At 31.2% G+C, this 18,656-nt stretch overlaps 1 protein-coding gene across 2 annotated transcripts in view; it reads right to left on the bottom strand.

Moving 5' to 3' along the window:
* Positions 1 to 2,495: 2,495 nt before the first annotated feature.
* Positions 2,496 to 18,656, bottom strand: part of DAT (Sodium-dependent dopamine transporter) — a 45,662-nt gene continuing 29,501 nt past the window's right edge. The window contains exons 8-14 of one of the 2 annotated variants that reach the window (XM_065343462.1): positions 17,156 to 17,259; positions 16,806 to 17,043; positions 16,027 to 16,155; positions 13,056 to 13,155; positions 12,537 to 12,637; positions 8,833 to 9,000; positions 2,496 to 8,668 (exon numbers count right to left, since the gene is read on the bottom strand). In XM_065343462.1, coding sequence (XP_065199534.1) covers positions 8,534 to 8,668; positions 8,833 to 9,000; positions 12,537 to 12,637; positions 13,056 to 13,155; positions 16,027 to 16,155; positions 16,806 to 17,043; positions 17,156 to 17,259 — 975 coding nt within the window. In that variant the 3' untranslated portion in view covers positions 2,496 to 8,533. Of the gene's footprint in view, positions 8,669 to 8,832; positions 9,001 to 12,536; positions 12,638 to 12,755; positions 12,829 to 13,055; positions 13,156 to 16,026; positions 16,156 to 16,805; positions 17,044 to 17,155; positions 17,260 to 18,656 lie in introns of those variants that run through there. The other variant, XR_010556160.1, reaches the window with a different exon arrangement.

Consider the following 18,656-nt stretch of genomic DNA (forward strand, 5'->3'; position numbering starts at 1 on the left):
AATTGCTCCAGAAGAAGTTGTAAACAATTTGGGGTGCTGAGAGGTGGATTACATTGGGTAGGTAAATCACAAATCCGTGGTGGGGGGGTTGAAGGGGATATTTGTTTGGACGAAGGCTCCAGATTGGATCGAAAATGGTACCCAATGACTGTTTTATGATGGGGGGGGGGGGGGGGTGGGTGGTCAGCTTTGGGAGCTACATAGAAGAGTTTTTAAGTGATTTTTGTTGCCAAAATTGACGATTTAAAAATCGTTTAAAAATTTCTTCAATATGTTTTACAAAATTTTAATTGAAAATAAAATTAAGTTTAATTTGCTGCAGCAACGTGTGTCTAGCTTTAAACACAATTTAGAGAGGAGGGGGGGGGGTACAGATTAATTTTATGAATAACGCATACTGCATGTGATTTAAACCACCTAAAAGTTTAAAATTTCTGAAAAATTTAACAAAATTCAGTGAAAATTGCATAAAGCATAATCAACTTTAAAAAAAAAAATTGAAATCATTTCAAATTATCAAAAATTATTAAATTCTTGTAAAATTTGGAAAGACTTGCTGAAAATGGCATAAAACATGATAAAAAACGTATTGAAATAAGTATGAAAAAATCGTAAAAATCATGAAAAATCGCTATAAACTGATGAAATTTTGTCAACATTTTCAAAAAATGGCAGTAATAGAACGTTGTTAAAATACGTATGTCGAAATAGCATTCAAATCATTAAAAATTATCGAGTGATGAAATTTCAGGAAAATCTGGAAAAGTTCCACCAAAATTGCACAAAAGTAAGTAAAACATGTTAAAAGTGTCACTGGAACACTTGAAAATTCAAGATGATCAAAAATTGATAACATTGCAAAAAAAATTGTCAAAATGAAGGGAAAGTTTTCAAAATTTACATGAAAAAACATGATTAAGTAGCATAACTACTACAAAATTATCAAAAACTGATGAAATTTTAGGAAAATTTTTCAAAATTCAAAGAAAATTGTCAAAATTTATCAAATTTGGAAAAAGTAGTCATTTATTAGAATATGCAAAAAAAAAACTTGATCACAACAAATTATCAAAAACTAATAAAATTTTAGGAAAAGTTGTCAAAATTTAGAAAAGAAAATCAAAATCAGGGAAAAACTCAAAATTTAGAAAGATTTTTTAAAATTTAGCAGCGAATTTGCATGAAATCTTGTGAAACACGTTAAATATGAAATAAATACCTTTAAAAAGCATTAGAATCTTGAAAATCATCAAAAACTACCTAATAAAATTTGACCACATGGAAAAAGAATGCTAAAAATGGCAAAAACACGTAAAGCACTAACAAAATTTAGCAAAAATCGCATAAAACGACATTCCAAACGAGGTTCTGACTTTGCCAAATCAGTTCAAAAATTGCATAAATTACCTATTGATGAAAAAATTGAATGGAAAATTATTATGCTGGAAGATCTGATTTCTATAGTAGTCACATTTGAATCACAATCTCATTAGGTATAATTTTCGACCTGAGCGAAAAAAAAATATTGTTCAAAAAAAACTAGGTAAGGTACCTACGAGTTGATTTGTGCTGAAAGTGACCCTCAAAACACGTTGTGAGTAGTTAAAATGTAATTTAGAAAGACAATTAGCAGAATAGTTTGCTACTCAAACGCTCTTTTCAATATTTTCAGCTTTGAAAAAAAAACGCCCCAAAATTGATCTTTTTCTCACCTATGCTCAAAAGTAGCTAACAAAATGTGATGATTGTTGGAAAATGATCTGAATAAAAGGTTCTCATGGTTCGAGTGGTTCGAGTGGTTCGAGTGGTTCAATCACATATTTTGAGATTTTGAGGCATTTGAAACAAAAAATACTTGCACTCGAAAAATATACTTTTTCTTTTCTTCATTCATTTCGAAAGTGGCTCCAAAAACGTTGGAATAAGGTTTAGAAGGAGGATTCCTAGAGTTGAACGTACTTAGATGTCCCAATCCCATATTTTGATTTTTTTTAACATATTAGTCCTCACCCCCCCCCCCCCCCAAATTGCTATTCCCAATTATCTAGGAAGACTGCATTACAGAATTTTCGTTCTTCAAGGTTTTCTTCGATTTTATGAACTGTACTATGGAGCTGGTCCATTGTTGAATATTTTTGTCGAAATCCAAATTGATGAGTAGGTATGAGATTTTTTTCTTCAATTATTGGATATATTCGTTTCAGGATGAGTTTCTCTAGTATTTTGGATAATATTGGAAGAAGAGAAATTGTCACAAATTGAGCCTTTTTTTTTAGGAAAGGTGAGGGAGGGGGGGTCAATGGGTCATCATTTAGACAATTTTTGAACTATTTGAACTATTTGCCTTATATATGTATAATTAATTATAGATCTTTGTGCATCTTCTACAAAAAAAATTCAACATTTTTCGATGAAAATACGATGCAAAAATGTCACTAAAATTCTGAAAAAAAATTCAATGCGCAGGAAAGCAGGAAATGAAAAAAAAAATCAAATTTTTCGTATAATAATTTATTAAAAGAAAACATTCGTTTTTAACGCTATCCTCATCAACATTCAAAAATCTGAGGTCAAACCTCAGCACAACACTCATTTTTCTTATAAACATTAAATTAAAAAATCATTACAATATCTTATACTTACATATTTTTGAGTATTATAAATGTTTCACTAATTAGGTACATGCATTTTAAACGTATAGGTAATCTTAATCTTATTAAAATTATCGGTGGATTTCAATCCTTATTTATTATGTATTCGATTGAATTTTCGTACCTAATAATATTTTAAATTAATACGTCCGATTTGATCCCGAATTTTGAGCATTTCGAGTCGAATTTTCAACTCACAGATGTACTTGAATCAGTTGATTCACAAAAAAAAAAGGAACGAGTAAAAAGTTCTCAACTTTATAAGTTGAAAAAAATCATCCTAATAGTATTTGTAAATGAGATGTACTTACAGTATTCACAGCTTTGCAAGGATCTTGCTCATGCATGATGTGAATACTCTCTTATGGCCTATGGGTATAGAATAGATTTTGATTGTTTGTGGGGTTGTTTAGCAACCTGGAGAAAGGGTGGATTACGGGTGGATATGAAAACCATTCGGTGTAATACAAATACAACAATAACCTGTGTCCCTCACTCTTGCAAACTCCAAAGAGAATATTGATGGTTAGTGAAACTGGTTTTAGGTAATGCCAATAGTGGAACGTTTGACAATGAACTGAAAGTTTGGTTGGAAAACAATATTTTATACAGATATATGTACAATACCTACCTGGTTTGTGAAGATATGTACTGAGACCTATCTGTTGTTTGAAGACTATCTTATTTTTGATACTATTTCGATCATTAGTCAGGGTGTCTACTGGCAAGGAAAACAAGGAAAACAGGGAAATAGCAGGGATTTCACTCGAGGTAGCAAGGAAGCAGGAAAATAGCAGGGATTTTGACAATTTCTGGGTAATAGCAAGGATTTTTCAAAAAAGTTCCTCTTGAATTTTCAATTTCATAATGCATTTCCATTTTTTCCTTGTAATTTTTCTCATTAAAAATTGTTGATTTCTACTTTTTGAATCATAAATTTTCGAAATCTTTCGCCCTCGCTTCGCTCGGGCTGAATCATTTTATTTTTCCTAATATTTTGTTTGAAAAATCTTAAATTAAACAAGTCAAAAGTGAAAAATGGTCTTATACTTTTTGAATTATTATCAATTTTCAAAAGCTTTTGCCCTCACTTAGCTTTGAAATCGAAAGTTATAAAATTTCAGGGTTGTACCTCAAAAAACGCAAAATTTTATTATGCAGCACAAATAAATACGAGTACCTAGCGAAAAGAGGCGAGGAATTTCTTTCAAAAACATCTAAAAGCACGAAAATTTAGCGTTGAAACTTCTTCTTAAAATGATTTTACTGCTCTAAATTGTTAAAATCTTCGCCCTTCTCTTCTCGTCTTAAGATTCAATTTTCAAAGTTCAAAAGCTGAATAAATCACAAAAACAACGAAAAAAGGTACAAATTTGGGAGGGAGGGGAATGTGGTGGTGGGTATCAGAGTGAGTGGCAAATTTCGCTCTACCTTTTTTCAGTTTATTGGACACCGCTGTTATTATTTCATATTATTATATTTCATAATTTTTTTTCAAGTCGAATTGTTGTGAAGCCCATGTTTGATTGTCTTCGTATTATTATACATTTTTAATTTCCAATCACGCCAATTTTTTTTCTTCGTAATGTTTCCTCAGAATTAAACTGATTGAAAAAAGTCTATAAATTTCCTACAAAACGAGTACCTCTACCTACACACAAGGGGAGGGGGGGTTGTCTTTTTAAACTCAAATTTTTAAGCAAGGAAAATGGCAAGGAAAAACAAGGAAATAGCAAGGAATTTGATTTTTCAAATCCTGTAGACACCCTGTTAGTGCCTGAAAATTTCAGCAATAGAGCTCTGAAATACATAACAGATATAGAGGCTAATACAATTTTGGAAAGGGAAAAATGGGAATTGATAATCAAATGCGTATAATGAATATATCACATGTAAAGTATTATTCACATAGAATTTGGTAAATATATAAATAAACTAATCATAAATATTTATTAAAATAACTTTCAATTAATACGAAAGTACGCGCCAAGAATTTTAAAAAAAAAAATCGTAACAATAACTTGATTTTTTTGTAGTATAATAAGCCTATATCAAAATTCAAAATTGAATCAGGGATTCAAATTGGTGATCATAAAACCACAAACAGTGATGGAAAATTGAAGACAAATTCGTCAAAATCAAAAAAATATCGAAAATTTTTCGGTTTTTTGTTTTTGTTTTATATTGGGTAGGTAATCTTTTGGTTCTGATCAATGTAATAGGTTTTGAATCCCTGAAAATAAATAGTAACTCACTTAATCATCTAAAATAATAACTATACTTAAGGTACATAGAAACTTATAAGCAAAATTCATTAAACTTGGTGGAAAGTAAAAATGAAGTAAAAAAAATTTACAAAAAATAATATTCTTGAATTTTTTGAACTTAGTTGATTTTTTTATTAATTAATTTATCTTTTTAGAGATTTTGATTATTTTTTTTTGTGATTGAAAAAAAAAGGGTAGAATTTTCAAAATTATTTTTGGTCCAATCTTAATTTTGAGTGTACGATTAAGAATGCCTACTATATACATTAGTATGACATCACAGTTGCGACAAAATAACTGCAATTTGTTTGCAATATTATTTAAACCATGTTTACAAAATATTTTTCTCAATAGTTCCGCACTTCGGTTCAACAACCATGTGAAGAATTTGAAACATTCCGTGATCAATGAACGACACGACTCGTTAGTAGGAATGCACGTGAGTATATCTTTAATATGATAAGGAGTTGATTTTGTTTTCTAAATCAACTCTGAGTTCTCATAGTTAATACATGAGTTGATATTGTAGGAGGTTTTGATTATATGCTTTCGAATTGGAGATTTTCTTCGGGATAGAAAATTGTCTTTATTAATTTAGAGAGATTCCTAAGGTCGGAAACATTTTTGATCCGAACTGAATATTCAAAAAGATCATCACCAGACCAAATTCGAGATGCTGAATTTATTTTTTCGATTTTAAGCGACTTTTTTGAAAAGTCGAATTCAACTTATTTTCAATCTAAAAAAAATGAGAATTTGGCCAGATTGAAGTAAAAATCTGAACATTGGTTTACAGCCCATTTTCGACTTTTTAAATCGATCGATGGTCATTTTGAGCCCTTTTAAACACTTCAGCGGATTTTTGAATCTTTTAATTTTGGAAAAATTGTCATAAAAAGGGCCAAAATGAAATTCTGTCCTATGTACTCGAATCGACTAATCGTGTGACTTTTCAGATTAATTTGGACACTTTCCCAAATCTGTTTCTTCATTTTTTTTCTCGAGAATTTGTGACATGGGAGATTTATACGGGAGTAGTACCATTTTGTAGCTCTCGTCGAGGCGAACACAGCGCGCTACCTACAAGCCCCTCTATCTATTCATGGGAAGAAACTACGGGCGTCTAAAGTCTAGAAAATGAGCAAAACCAAAAAATGAAAATTTGCCAAAATGAAAAATTTGACCTAGGGAACTTGTAGATTATTTTTTTAGATGAAAATTGCAATTTTTGGGATTAGCCTACCTTCATTTTTGAAGGATCCATGCAATTTTGAAGTTTTGAAACAGATCAATTTGAGTAAATTTGATTCATCTTTTTAAAAAATGAAAAATGGATGTTTGAATTTTTTAAAAATTTTCCAAAATCTCAAAATTAATCCCAACATTTGAAAATTGACTTGGTGATGTATCTTTGGATCATTGGATGTTCTTTTTATTTTTCTTGATCCGATCTGAAGCAAATTGGGATTACTCGCTTGTAAGAAATACTTACTTGTAAATTAGGGTGAATCGCCAAAAAAATGGCGGATTTTGACAAAATTCAGCAGAAACCTTCACTTTGAGTTGAAACTTACCCACAAAGAATTTTAACGCTAGCGGTGCCCCTGGAGAGGACATCTGGGCCTTGAAAGAAAGGGGGATTTTTGAAAAAAATCGTGTTTTTTTTGCTCTTGTCGTTACACAACCTGTTCTGGGAATAATGACCCAGCCTCAAATGAAAATATTTGAAATTCTGTGTCGATCTATGCTATTGACGTCATAATTATTCAAGACCACTTTTAGGGTTCTAAGCTGAGCGGTTGAAAATTTTCAAATCGCTGATTTTTGAATAAATTCATCTTTTGAAAATTTTTTCTTGGCAAATATTTTGCATCAATTGTGCCAAAATATTGAAAAATATCATTCATGAAACCGAGGAATTAAGTATTTTGGAAACACAGTAGTACCAATTTTTCTATAATTTTTTACTTTCAAAAAATTGAAAAAAAGTCCTCAGTTCTTGGCTATTTTTTTCGTTTTTTTTTGAAATTGGCAACACTGTCTGAAAAATTCGCACTACTGCGTTCCAAAATATTTCCCAGTATCAGGATCAGGAATGATATCTCTCAATATTTTGGCGTAATTAATGTGGAATGCAGAATCTCAAATACTGTCATTTGAGACTGGGCCATTTTCCCCAAAACAAGTTGTGTGAAAGGAGCAAAAGAACCAAGATTTTTTCCAAAATCTTCTTTCTTTGGGAGCCTAAATCTCTCCTCCAGGGACACCTCCGAAGCTAAAAAATTTTATGGGTAATTTTCAACTCAAAATGAAGGTCTCTACTGAATTTGGTCAAAATCTGTCGACTTTTTTTTTTTAATGGCAAATTCATTTATCTGAAAATATCATTTCCAACTCTTTTTTTGGACTTGTTTAATATTTTACGAAGAAGAGATAATTTTTTTTGCATTTTTTTGTAGGTAATCCAAAACCCAGACATTAATTATTTGCAAATTTTCAAAAAAATGTTACCCCCCCCCCAAAAAAACAAAACCATTGTAAACTGAATTTGTAATATTTTTTGATAATTTTTCAGTGAAAAATTTCCACTCACAGAATTAGAAAAAGTTTACCCTTCAGGTACCGGTACATTTTGTTAAAAGGATCCAAAAATATTAAAAAAAAATAAAGTCAACTAGTCATTCAACTAAAATTAAGGAAAATGGAAAGTTTTCCATCAGTTTAGGAAGCTTAAAAAGCATGTTTCTGGATGCTTTCAAATTCACTGAATTGCCACGATTGGGCCTTCTAAACATTTTGCCATCTTATGTCAAAATTCTAATATGTACAAGTAGGTACAACGTAAGTATGAATAAATCGAATAAAGTGTAAAATGTTTGGTAAGTATTGGCAGTGTTTTGTCAACACAGTCAATTCGTCGAAGGAACAAAATTAGAATAAATTCAAAATTCAACACTAATAACACAAAGGAAAAAAAAGTAGATGTCTACGTACATTATAAAGTGTTTGTTGCCTTTAATATGGCATAAATATTCTAAGACAAGACAATTTAGGTACCATCCCATCGTACCAGACTAATCTAATATGTGAATAATGGCTTAATAGATTTTGGTTTTCGTTTCACATTCGACATTTTGATAGAATATTTCGAATATTTGGCCAATAATTATACATAGTTTACGTCGTTGCCAAATTTCAAAGACCGATCAGTGATTAACTGATTAATAATGGTAGGCGAACCATGTTTCTAGTATAACTTGTTTAAATTTTACACTCGTTGAAATTTTTTTCTTCTTGGTGGACTATTAAAACCTATAAACGCTGATTACATTCTATATCTGACAGGTACCTACATTAAAATTACACAGTGATGAGATTACATTTAAAGCCGTAAAAGATATTATAACCTATAAATTAATTATTGTCATTATAAGCGCTTCCAGAAATGCTGACTTAACAAGAATAACCAAAATATACCTAATTTAACAAACCAGCTGCGTTAAAAAGCTCGACCGACGCCGCCAACACCATCAGAAAATTTATCAACGTCGACGATGGAACTGGAAGAAAAATCAAATGCAACTTTCTCATTCTCATAACGTTCACTTTTACTTTTTATACTTCGTCCGTCGCTTCTGGACTAGTCAAACGAATCTGTGCCGAATCGATGACATCAATACCATTTAACGATATAGGACGAGTTGTACGTTGATGGTGATCCCTCCATGGAGTAATTAATACATCTAGTCTCTGTACATAATAAATACACAGCACAATAAGAAGTAAGCGATTAAAACCGGCGATGGTGGATGTGCGTGTGTACTTATCGATATTTTTATCTCGCTCTTTTTTTTTTTTTTTTTTTTTTGTTAATTATTTAGATATACATATAGGTGGTGCGAATAAGTACTTACTTCGAAAAACGTGCCCGGCGTCGTCGCCAGCTTATAAAATGCCATACCTGGTATCATGGCCACGCTCGAGCAGGCGATTATCCATCCGAGAATATTGGCCCATGTCGGATATTCGTAATTTTCATACGTCAGAGGTTCGTAACCCATTAATCCGTAAACGATAATGAACTATAATGTTAAGTACTTCGATTACTATTAGTATACGCGTTTGATACGAATGAAATAATAATACGCTCGTATATGAGACCTCGAAAAGCAGCGAAAAAACCCAGATTTTAAATTTATCAAAAATAAATAAATAAATAAATAAATGGGCAATTCAAATTCTATTTGATTTAAATAAACGTGATATTAGGCCAGGAAGAGGGGTAGTTTTGGAGAGGAAAAAATGTGTCAAGTTCACTCCAATATCTCCTCTCATTTTCTTCTCTTCATTTTGATTTCAGGAATTCTGAAAATTTTTGAAGGAATTGGCTCACAAGAATTGGGAGGCATCTCAACTAGCAGAAAATAAAAAATAAAAAATCGAAAAATTATCCAAAAATACATTATTGGGCTGAATTTTAGGAGCGGAATTTCATTTTTAGATTTTTGGTGAATTTTTGGAAATTCATGTTTAGCCAATTTTCAACAAAAAAAAACTCAGAATTTGACCAAATCGAGGCAGGAAGCTGTAATTTAGTTCATACCCTATTTTCGATTTCCCGAATCGTTTGGAACTGGTTCCAAACCGGTCTGAAGCTTCTAGCTGATTTTTGAATTTTAAGTTCTTGAGAAAAACGATCAAAATTAAAAAGCATACCTAGAATGAATTTTGAAAATCTGTGCATAAATCGATCGAAAGGGTCGCAAAGGCGATCCAAATTAATGAGCGTGGAATTTTATTTTGATTCTGTTTAATGATTATTTTTCTAGAGCTGGAAAACCCAAAAATGTTCTGAAGACTTTAAAACAGCTCGAAACCCCCACAAATCGACTGGAAAAGACAAAAATCTGATTTAAAACAAATTTCAGCCGTTTTAGTTACCCTTTCGTGAAAGAAGAATTTTTAATTATTTTTTATTTTTTAATGATTGCTGGAGAAAATTTTGAACTTGAATCGACAGAAACGAATTTTGAAAAGTGTCTAAATCAATCAAAAGTATCACAGAGACGATGTACCTGAATTTATTCGTGCTGATTTTTTCCAAAGTAGGAAATTCAAAAATTTACTGCAAGCTCCAGAACTGGTTTGTCGGTGTGAAATAATTTAATTACAAGGAAGGTATCATAAGTGAGAGAAAATTTTTGAACCAGACAAAGCTTCGAAAGAGCTTGCAAAAATACATCACCTGTCAACATTTCAGATGCTGAAGTTCACTCTTCGATTTTGGGTAAATTTTTTCAAAATAAATTTCGGGTGAAAAATGTGAAAAAATCAAAATTTTACCAAATTGACCTAGAAAGCTGAAATTTGGTATGTAAGCTATTTTCGACCACCCGATTCGATTGAAAACGGTTTCGAACTGTTTTGAGCAGTAGCTGGAACCTCCAGCTGATTTTTGAAAGTTGAAATTTCCACCAAATTTTACCCAATCAAGTTGCAAAGCTAAAATTTACTTTACCTCATAATTTCAATGAAATTCCAAATTTCAGCTTTTCAGATGGATTTGATAACATTTTAATTCTATCGCATTTTCAGCCTGTTCACAAGTGATTTTTTTTTTTTACAAGTTAAATATTCCATATTTAAAAAAATTCCAGTACCATGTGTTTCTGCAGAAAATTGCCAAAACTTCTTCTATACTCTAAAATCAACCCCCCCCCCCCCCGAATCGATTACGACCATTTTCGAGACGATTTGAAGTCTCCAGCAAAAATTAGTTTTTCTCCAGAACACTGGAATCGCTCCAGGATGCGCTGTAGTAACCAACTTCGGAAGCTGACAATTTGGTTCAGTATTATTATTGTTGGTGACATGAACTCCCAGTTTGCCAAAGACGAGGTTTCCTTGTAAGTTTTATTAAAATTTGAGTTTTCAAATGAAAATGAGCCTAATGTGAATTTTTAAAAATTTGCCAAAAATCGACCCCCTAAAATTTATTTAATTTGTGTTAATTTGAATAATTTTTTTAATTTTCTGAGAAAAATTTCATTTTTTTAAAATTTTAACGTAACTTTTTGCTTTTAAATTTTGGTTTTATGCGATGTTTGATCTCTTTTCAAATCAAAATTTACCAATTTTGAATAAAATGTTACAGCCCAAAAATTACAAAACGTCTGATTTTCAATTTCAAAATAGTACGAACCACGTTAGCGGTTGTGTGAGAATTTTTTGACAATTCTCTCGTTTATTTAAAAAAAAAATTGATAAATAAATAGTCTAAATAAAAGAATTAAAGTTTTAATTGTATCTACTTTTAGGAGGAGTGGGGAGGAGAGGTGGCGGGAATGGGGTAAATGAGGTAAATCTTAGAATCCTATAATACAGGGTGTTCCGAGAATCGTCTGCTAAAATTCAACGGTAGATCGTCCTCGAGGAGACAAACAAAAAACGTTATTACGACTGGTTGCCTATTTTGTGAATTGAAGGAGCCACGTGCTTCGCAAAAATCGAAATTTACTAATTTTCGAAAAAAATCATCAAAAATAAGGAAACGTTTGAATCATTCAAATGATGCCCATAACTCATTGTACTCGAGTAGACGAACAAAAAATATTATTATGACTGATTGCCTATCTTCAAAGTTGAAGGGGCAAACTTGATTCAAAATTTCCAAATTCGTAGTGCCCTAGATTTTGAAAATTTCAAATTTTCAAATTGTGTTGGCCCCTTCAATTTTGAAGATAGGCAATTTCTCATAATAACTTTTTTTGTTTGTCCACTCAAATACTACGAGTTGGTGAAGCCCCTGAAATGATCCAAACATTGTCTCATTTTTGGGGAATTTTTCAAAATTGGTACATTTTTGGCCAAAAATTGTGTAACTTTCTTCAATTTCTTGATAGTAAGAAAATATGTCTGCTTCATTGAAATGACTTCAGTAATCCATAGTGCTTAAATAGACGAACAAAAAATGTTGATATAATAAATTGCCTATCTTCAAAATTGAAGGCGCCAAGACAATTTGAAAATTTGAATTTGAAGCATACCAAATTTAGAAATTTTCAATTTTGAAGATGGATAATAATATTTTTTGTTCGTCTACTCGAGTATTATGGGTTATGGGCATCATTTGAATGATTTAAAGGTTTCCTTATTTTTGATGATTTTTTTCGAAATTAGTAAATTTCGATTTTTGCGAAGCACGTGGCTCCATTAATTCGCAAGATAGGCAACCAGTCATAATAACGGTTTTTGTTCGTCTCCTCGAGGACTATCTACAGTTGAATTTTGGCAGACGATTCTCGAAACACCCTGTATGTATGTAGGTACCTTTGAAAAAAAAATACTTCAAAAAAATATCCTACCTATTCGAAATTTTGAAAATCTGTAAACACTCTTCAGACTTGGATTGATGGGTATAATTTACATGATATAAAAATTTTGATTTTGAAATACGCGAAAAAGGCAGGAACATAAAATCAAGTTTGTAATATTTTTTCGAACTTTTTGGGCAGAAAATGGAGCGAATTCCTTCTTTATCTTCGTCATATTGTAATCTATATACATCGAACTACCTAAGTACGAGTATCTATCATAAGTACTTTAAAAAATGAATTACCATCAAAAATAAAGGCGCAGCAAATCTCCAACAGAACCTCCAGTATATCCCTGGAGCAAAACCTATCATATCTTTGATATCATCGCAGAATTTCTGGGTTCCTGCAAATTAGAATAAGATTTTTCGTTCATTAACATAAGTACCTACTGAAAAGGATAAAAATGTGTAGGTATAAAACACATAATTCTGTAGCAAATGAAAAAAAACTAACGTGTATACCTAATTGCAAAAAAAGCCATTTGCCATTTCATTATAGTCTACAAAAATCCTTCAAAGCAAAAACGTAAGGTACCTACGAGTAAACAAAACTGATGATGAAAAAATAAACACACTTTAAATAAAAATCAAAATAAATAAAAAAAGTTTATAAGCTAAAAAATATGTATCTACCTATGCCTATATTTGTTTTGAGACTGTTTATTAACTACACGGTACCAGAGCAGGAAAAAATCTATGAGTAGGAGTCGAAAAAAAATGTATAAAGCTCTGCTAGTTAATTAATTTAATCACGAAATTTACCATATATCCATGATACTGCTATGGATTCGAATAATACAGCGAATAGCATAGAGTATCCGGCTGCGTACCGATCTAGTAAATGGAAAAAGTAAAATCCACCCTGAAATGCAATACACGTCGTAAAATTATAATCTTGTGAGTCATCATTGGGCTACGATTTTGACGTGTACTTCGTTCTAGTTTAGTAAAAATAGAAAATAGAGCAGGAAAAAATTCAAAAGAAGAAGAGTTTTGCACACATGTTGAGAGTATATACCATCCTCCTACACCAAGAGAAACATGGTCACAAAAACCAACTTATAAAATTTCAGTAGTTTTGTTGATATACAAATGTATGTACCTACTCATTTTAATCATGTTGGTACTGATGTTTTAAATTTCAGTCAAAGAATTCGAGAGATTTGAAAGAAAAATTATAAAATTTGCAGTCCAATATGGTTAAATGTTGTTAAAAAGGTGATTTCTCGATAGATACCAAATTGAAGATGAGTTTTGCTTTGCCTATATGAAGTGCTCGAGAAATTAATTTTCCCCCAATCCAATATTACTCGATGTATCAGCGAATGCATAGTAAGTCTCTCAGTCTCGTCTCTCTCATCGTCATCCCTTTGCCATCTGCCAAACTGACCTTGAAAGACGAAAGACGACTGCTAATCTGTAGGTAGGTTAACTTACAAGACACGCGACTCAGGAGAGGAGAGAGGGGCTGCAAGAATCGCAGAAATACGAGTAAAACGGCACTCGTTCTACATACATAGACATACATAGTAGCATTCTAGAGATATACGCAGGTATACGGTGTACACTATACACTTTAATATCCTAGTAGGTGTGTTTATAATTTTAACAGACGGGAGAGCCATAATGATGCCAGGGTGAAAGAGAAACAAGACTAGTGAATAGATATGTCGGTGGTTGGGTCTCTGTCTATCTCTATATGGTAGGTACATACATGGATGTTTTGACGTCTGGGAAACGTCTGGCTAAATTCTACTATTAGTGGTGATACTCGAGCAGACTAATGCCAAAAAGTCATTATGATTGTGAATCGAAGGAGCTTTGTCATTTACAAAAACTGAAGTTAGCCAATTTCGTAGAATCCGTCGAAAATAACAAAATGTTCGGTTCTATTAAATCAATAGGTGGTAGTTGAAAGAAATATAGAACAAAAAATGTTACCTATTATGATTATGACAAATCAAATTTGATGTAACCAAATCTGACCAAAGTTCTGCATTAGATCGTGATCGTATTATATTTGCTCGGGCCTGATAAGACCCAATAGGGGAGACCAAACTGCATCTGACCAGATCTGAATAGGTCTGATCAAACCGAATCTGATCTGATCACATCCGAACATTTTTCGGAATCAATTAGATCTAACCTGAGCCCTGATGAGATCCAGCAAGGGAAGATCTGATTGGATCTGACCAGATCTGGAAAGACAGAATCAAACCTGATTGATTGAACCAGATCAGCTCAGATCAGATTTGATCGGATCCTATTTCTGCATTAATTTTTTTTTACTAAATTTATTTGTTTATTTTAAAAATGTTTCATAAAATTTCACCAAAATTTTGTGAATATTTAATTCATTTTCAATGATCTCAAAACCAGATGTACTACTTCATAAATTTTAAGATCTGTTTTGCAAAATTTTTTATGGCATTTTACCAAATTTTTCAACTATTTTGGTACCTACCAAATAAACTGATTTTTTTTTGACAATTTCAAGCAACTTTGCCAATACTTTTTCAATTTACCAATTTTTGGTTGATTTTGAAAAATGTTACCCGATATTTTTGCGACATTTTCCTACTCCTTTGACAATTTTTATACAGTAGGTACCGTTTTTTTTCTTTTTCTTTTTTTTTTATTATAAATTCCACTTTATTATTAATTTTGGAATTTTTAAAACTTTTCCCCTCATTCTTTCTATGTCAATTTTACTTTTTCTGATATTCTCAAGCAATTTTGTTTACGTTTTGTGCAACTTTGGCATTATTTTGCAAAACTTTTGCATTATTTAATCAGTTTTTGTCCATTTTGGTACGATCATTGATTCAATTTTAAAAAGTTGCTAGCGATCAAAAAGTTGAAATTTGGCCATGTTTTATGAATTTATTTACCCAATTTTTCAAAAATAAATGTTGAGGATATTTTGCTCCAAGTTGAGCTATTTTAGGAATACTTCATCTCAAGAGTTTTCATTTTCTAGGATTTTTTTCCAATTTTATTCGTTTTCAGTGAGTTTTTTTTATTATTTAAATTTTTTCATTAGGTTTGTTTCAGGTACTTTAGTATTACCAACTTCACCAACTTTTCGTAATTTCCCACGTTTTTCTTTCTTTTTTTTGTCGACTTAAAATATTTAATTAGGTATTCAGTACTATTCAAGTGATTTTTCTCCTCGTTATTTTTTTAATGACTTTTATGGAATTTTAGTCAATTTTTCACAAATTAAAAATATATATATTTTAACGAGCTTTTCTAAAAAAAAAATTATATTTTGTCAGCTTTTCGAGGATTTTATGCAATTTATTGCACAATTTTAGGATTAAAATTTCTAATCTTTTTTATTGTTATCTGGTCGTTAATTGTGAATTTTTACATCTTTTATTTTTTATTGCGAAATGAAGTTTTTGTATCATTTTACACCATTTTGATGATATTTTAAGCAATTTTTTCTGAAATTTTTCAATATAATTTTTACGTGCAGTTTACTTACTTTCAACAAAAAAAACTTCAATTATGGATTATGATTTAAAACAAAAAAAAAGTAAAAATGATGAATATTTTTTCGAGTTGGGATGGTAGGTAACGGTTTTTCAATCATCCATCGTATTACATAGCTTCTTACAATCAAGTTTTTGTTTTTATTCCCGTGTCATCCCATTCCCCCTCCCATATGATTGCAAATGTAATATTATGTATGTTTTTGCTAATCGCTATCGCAACTATTTCTACTCACCTGAGCACAAGATGCTAGTCCAACGATAAAATACAGCGTAAATAAACAGGCCACAAATATTTCTCTGTTCCTTCCTATAACTGGAAATTCGTCACTTAAGGCAGTAATAATCGCTTCAGATCCTCCAAACTATTTAAAAATGATAAATAATATCTATATTAGAATTATTTATGCGAACCTACCTATGGTAAAAAAAAAATAATTTAATTATAAAATACATTAGTCTTTGTATAGGTAAGACTCACAGTAGGTGGAGGTACCTAATACCTATTGGAATAAATTGTCTCGATAAAATACCAGAGTTCAGTTAATACGAGTCAATATTTATATCATCAAATGACATTCTTTTCGTTTATAGTAGGACAATTTTCTTATTTGAATTTACCTCGAAAGTTTATCAACCCTAACGTTTTTTTCCCTTCGTCTAATAGTTTTTTTTTTTTTTTTCGTTAAAAAGAAAATCAGAATCTAAAGCTCGTTTGTTTTTAATGTTGGCATAGTAGATTTCATCCTTTTATAGGAATAGCCATCATAGCCGCGTCGTCTTTTTAAAAAGAAGACAAATGAATAAGGTTACTTTTTAATATTTATTCAAGTTTCCGTATCGAACGCCAAAAGTCATTAAAATCTAATTTATGAAGGTATTTATTTTGTTCAATTAATCCGTCGTCGTCGATATAGCGACTCTTCGCCCTTCGCGTTAATTTTGTTAAAATTGTTTTCAATTTTGTTGCAGTAGATAAGTAGGTACTATAGCAAGTGTACCGAAAGATTTTTACCGAGCTATCCAATCCGAGCGTTAATAACATCATGAAAAATATCAATGCCCAGAACGTCGATCCTGGCATCGTAGCGATGGCTGCCGGATAAACGATGAACACCAGTCCCGGACCTTCGGTGGCTACTTCTTGAATTGGCCTGTGGGATACATGGGCCATGTAACCGAGCACCGCGAATATTACAAATCCGGCGATGAAACTTGTACACGAGTTGATTAAACTGGTAAGTAACGCGTCTCTGCGAATGAATTATCGTTTGTCTTACTACATATTACAAAAACTGTTCAAATTTATTCTATAATTAAAAACGTTTTGTTTGCTTTACAGTGGTATAATGCAAAATGGCCTACTTGTATACGTTATTGTGATACTTATTGTAAGACGCGTAAGCTAGAAGAACACCGAAACCTGGACCTAGTGAAAAAAATACTTGTGTGGCTGCATCGACCCAGACCTGCGAAAATTATTTTATTTTTAGTGATAATTTAAATGCAATATGACGATAGTCGATATAAATCAAATCATATTTTATTTTTCTTCAATTTAAAAAAAAAAAAAAAAAAAAAAATACATCTTATATTTTACTTATTTTGCATTTTTCTTTTACCGCAATTTTTCGTTAATTTTTTTTTTGTTTAATGCAGCGAAATAGCGAAATATATGAAAGAAAAAGACCCTCATTGTTATTAGGTAATTATTTCAAGTAATGATAGCGGTGGAAGACTAATTACAAGTATATCCTCATTCTCACCGTCAATAATTTTTCAAAGGAATAAAATTTATACGCGAATGGGTTTTTTCAAAAAAGGTGCTTTTTCTTTCTAGTACAAGTATTTGCACCAGATTTGGTTCGAGAGAGCTTTTTTTTGCTGTACTGCCTTGTTTATTTGCACGAGGTTTAATTGAGCTTTAAATTCTCGCCGATTTTTATATTTTTTTAGCTGGTTTATAGTGTTTGTTTAGTATCTTTTAACGTTGTTAAAACATTTTATTAGATGTTTAACGCCGCTTTTTGATCTAATTTTAAGGTTTGAAGTAGGATCTTTAATAAGGATTTTGGTGGATTGAGGTCGAAATGTAATTTTTTTTACGCATTGACGTGTCACTTTTGTATTAATTGCTCATTTGTGAGTTGTGACTACCTTATTTGTAGATAAGTAATTAATTTTTTTTTGCAAAATATTTCAAATTGTATTTCAATTATGTACTTCTTTAATCTTCATTTTTTTTTTACAATTCATTATATTGTAAGTAGTCTTAACTCAATCTTTTCTTTATATTTTGAATTGTAAATTTTTTTTAAAAAGTTGAAAAATTAGGTGCTTATTGCATTGTTGTTATTACTACAACTAAACACAATTTAATTTCGCTTTCTTGAAAGTGGTTAAACGAAACAAACCGTTCAGAAAATATTGTCATTCGCTATCTTCACTATCTGGACGTTGATAAGTGCCAAAATATCTAGGTAGGTACTCGAATTGTGTATTTTTAATGAACGAGCACTCGTCATTTTACCTGATAATTTGGTAAATCTAACGTCAAATAGGTACATCAAAATTTTGTTTTTTAAAAAAAATAAAAAATACCGAACTATTGAAACACAAAAAAGGTACTTGACTCATTTATGTTCTAAGATTCCAGGTTACGTTTAATAATTTTTTCGAATTTTGCTCCAAAAATCATCCATGCCCAGAAAATGTCTAACCTTGAAATAAAATCGACCGTCAGACAAATTTTAAAAATTTTTCATGCTTTTTATTTTTCTTGCATCATCGGTGAGATGAATTAAACTAAGAGAAATAGAATTGGTAGGTGATTTAATAAAAATTTATGGGGAAAAGTGGAAGGGGG

The sequence above is a fragment of the Planococcus citri genome, chromosome 1 (assembly GCF_950023065.1).
Source record: "Planococcus citri chromosome 1, ihPlaCitr1.1, whole genome shotgun sequence".
NCBI lineage: Eukaryota > Metazoa > Arthropoda > Insecta > Hemiptera > Pseudococcidae > Planococcus > Planococcus citri.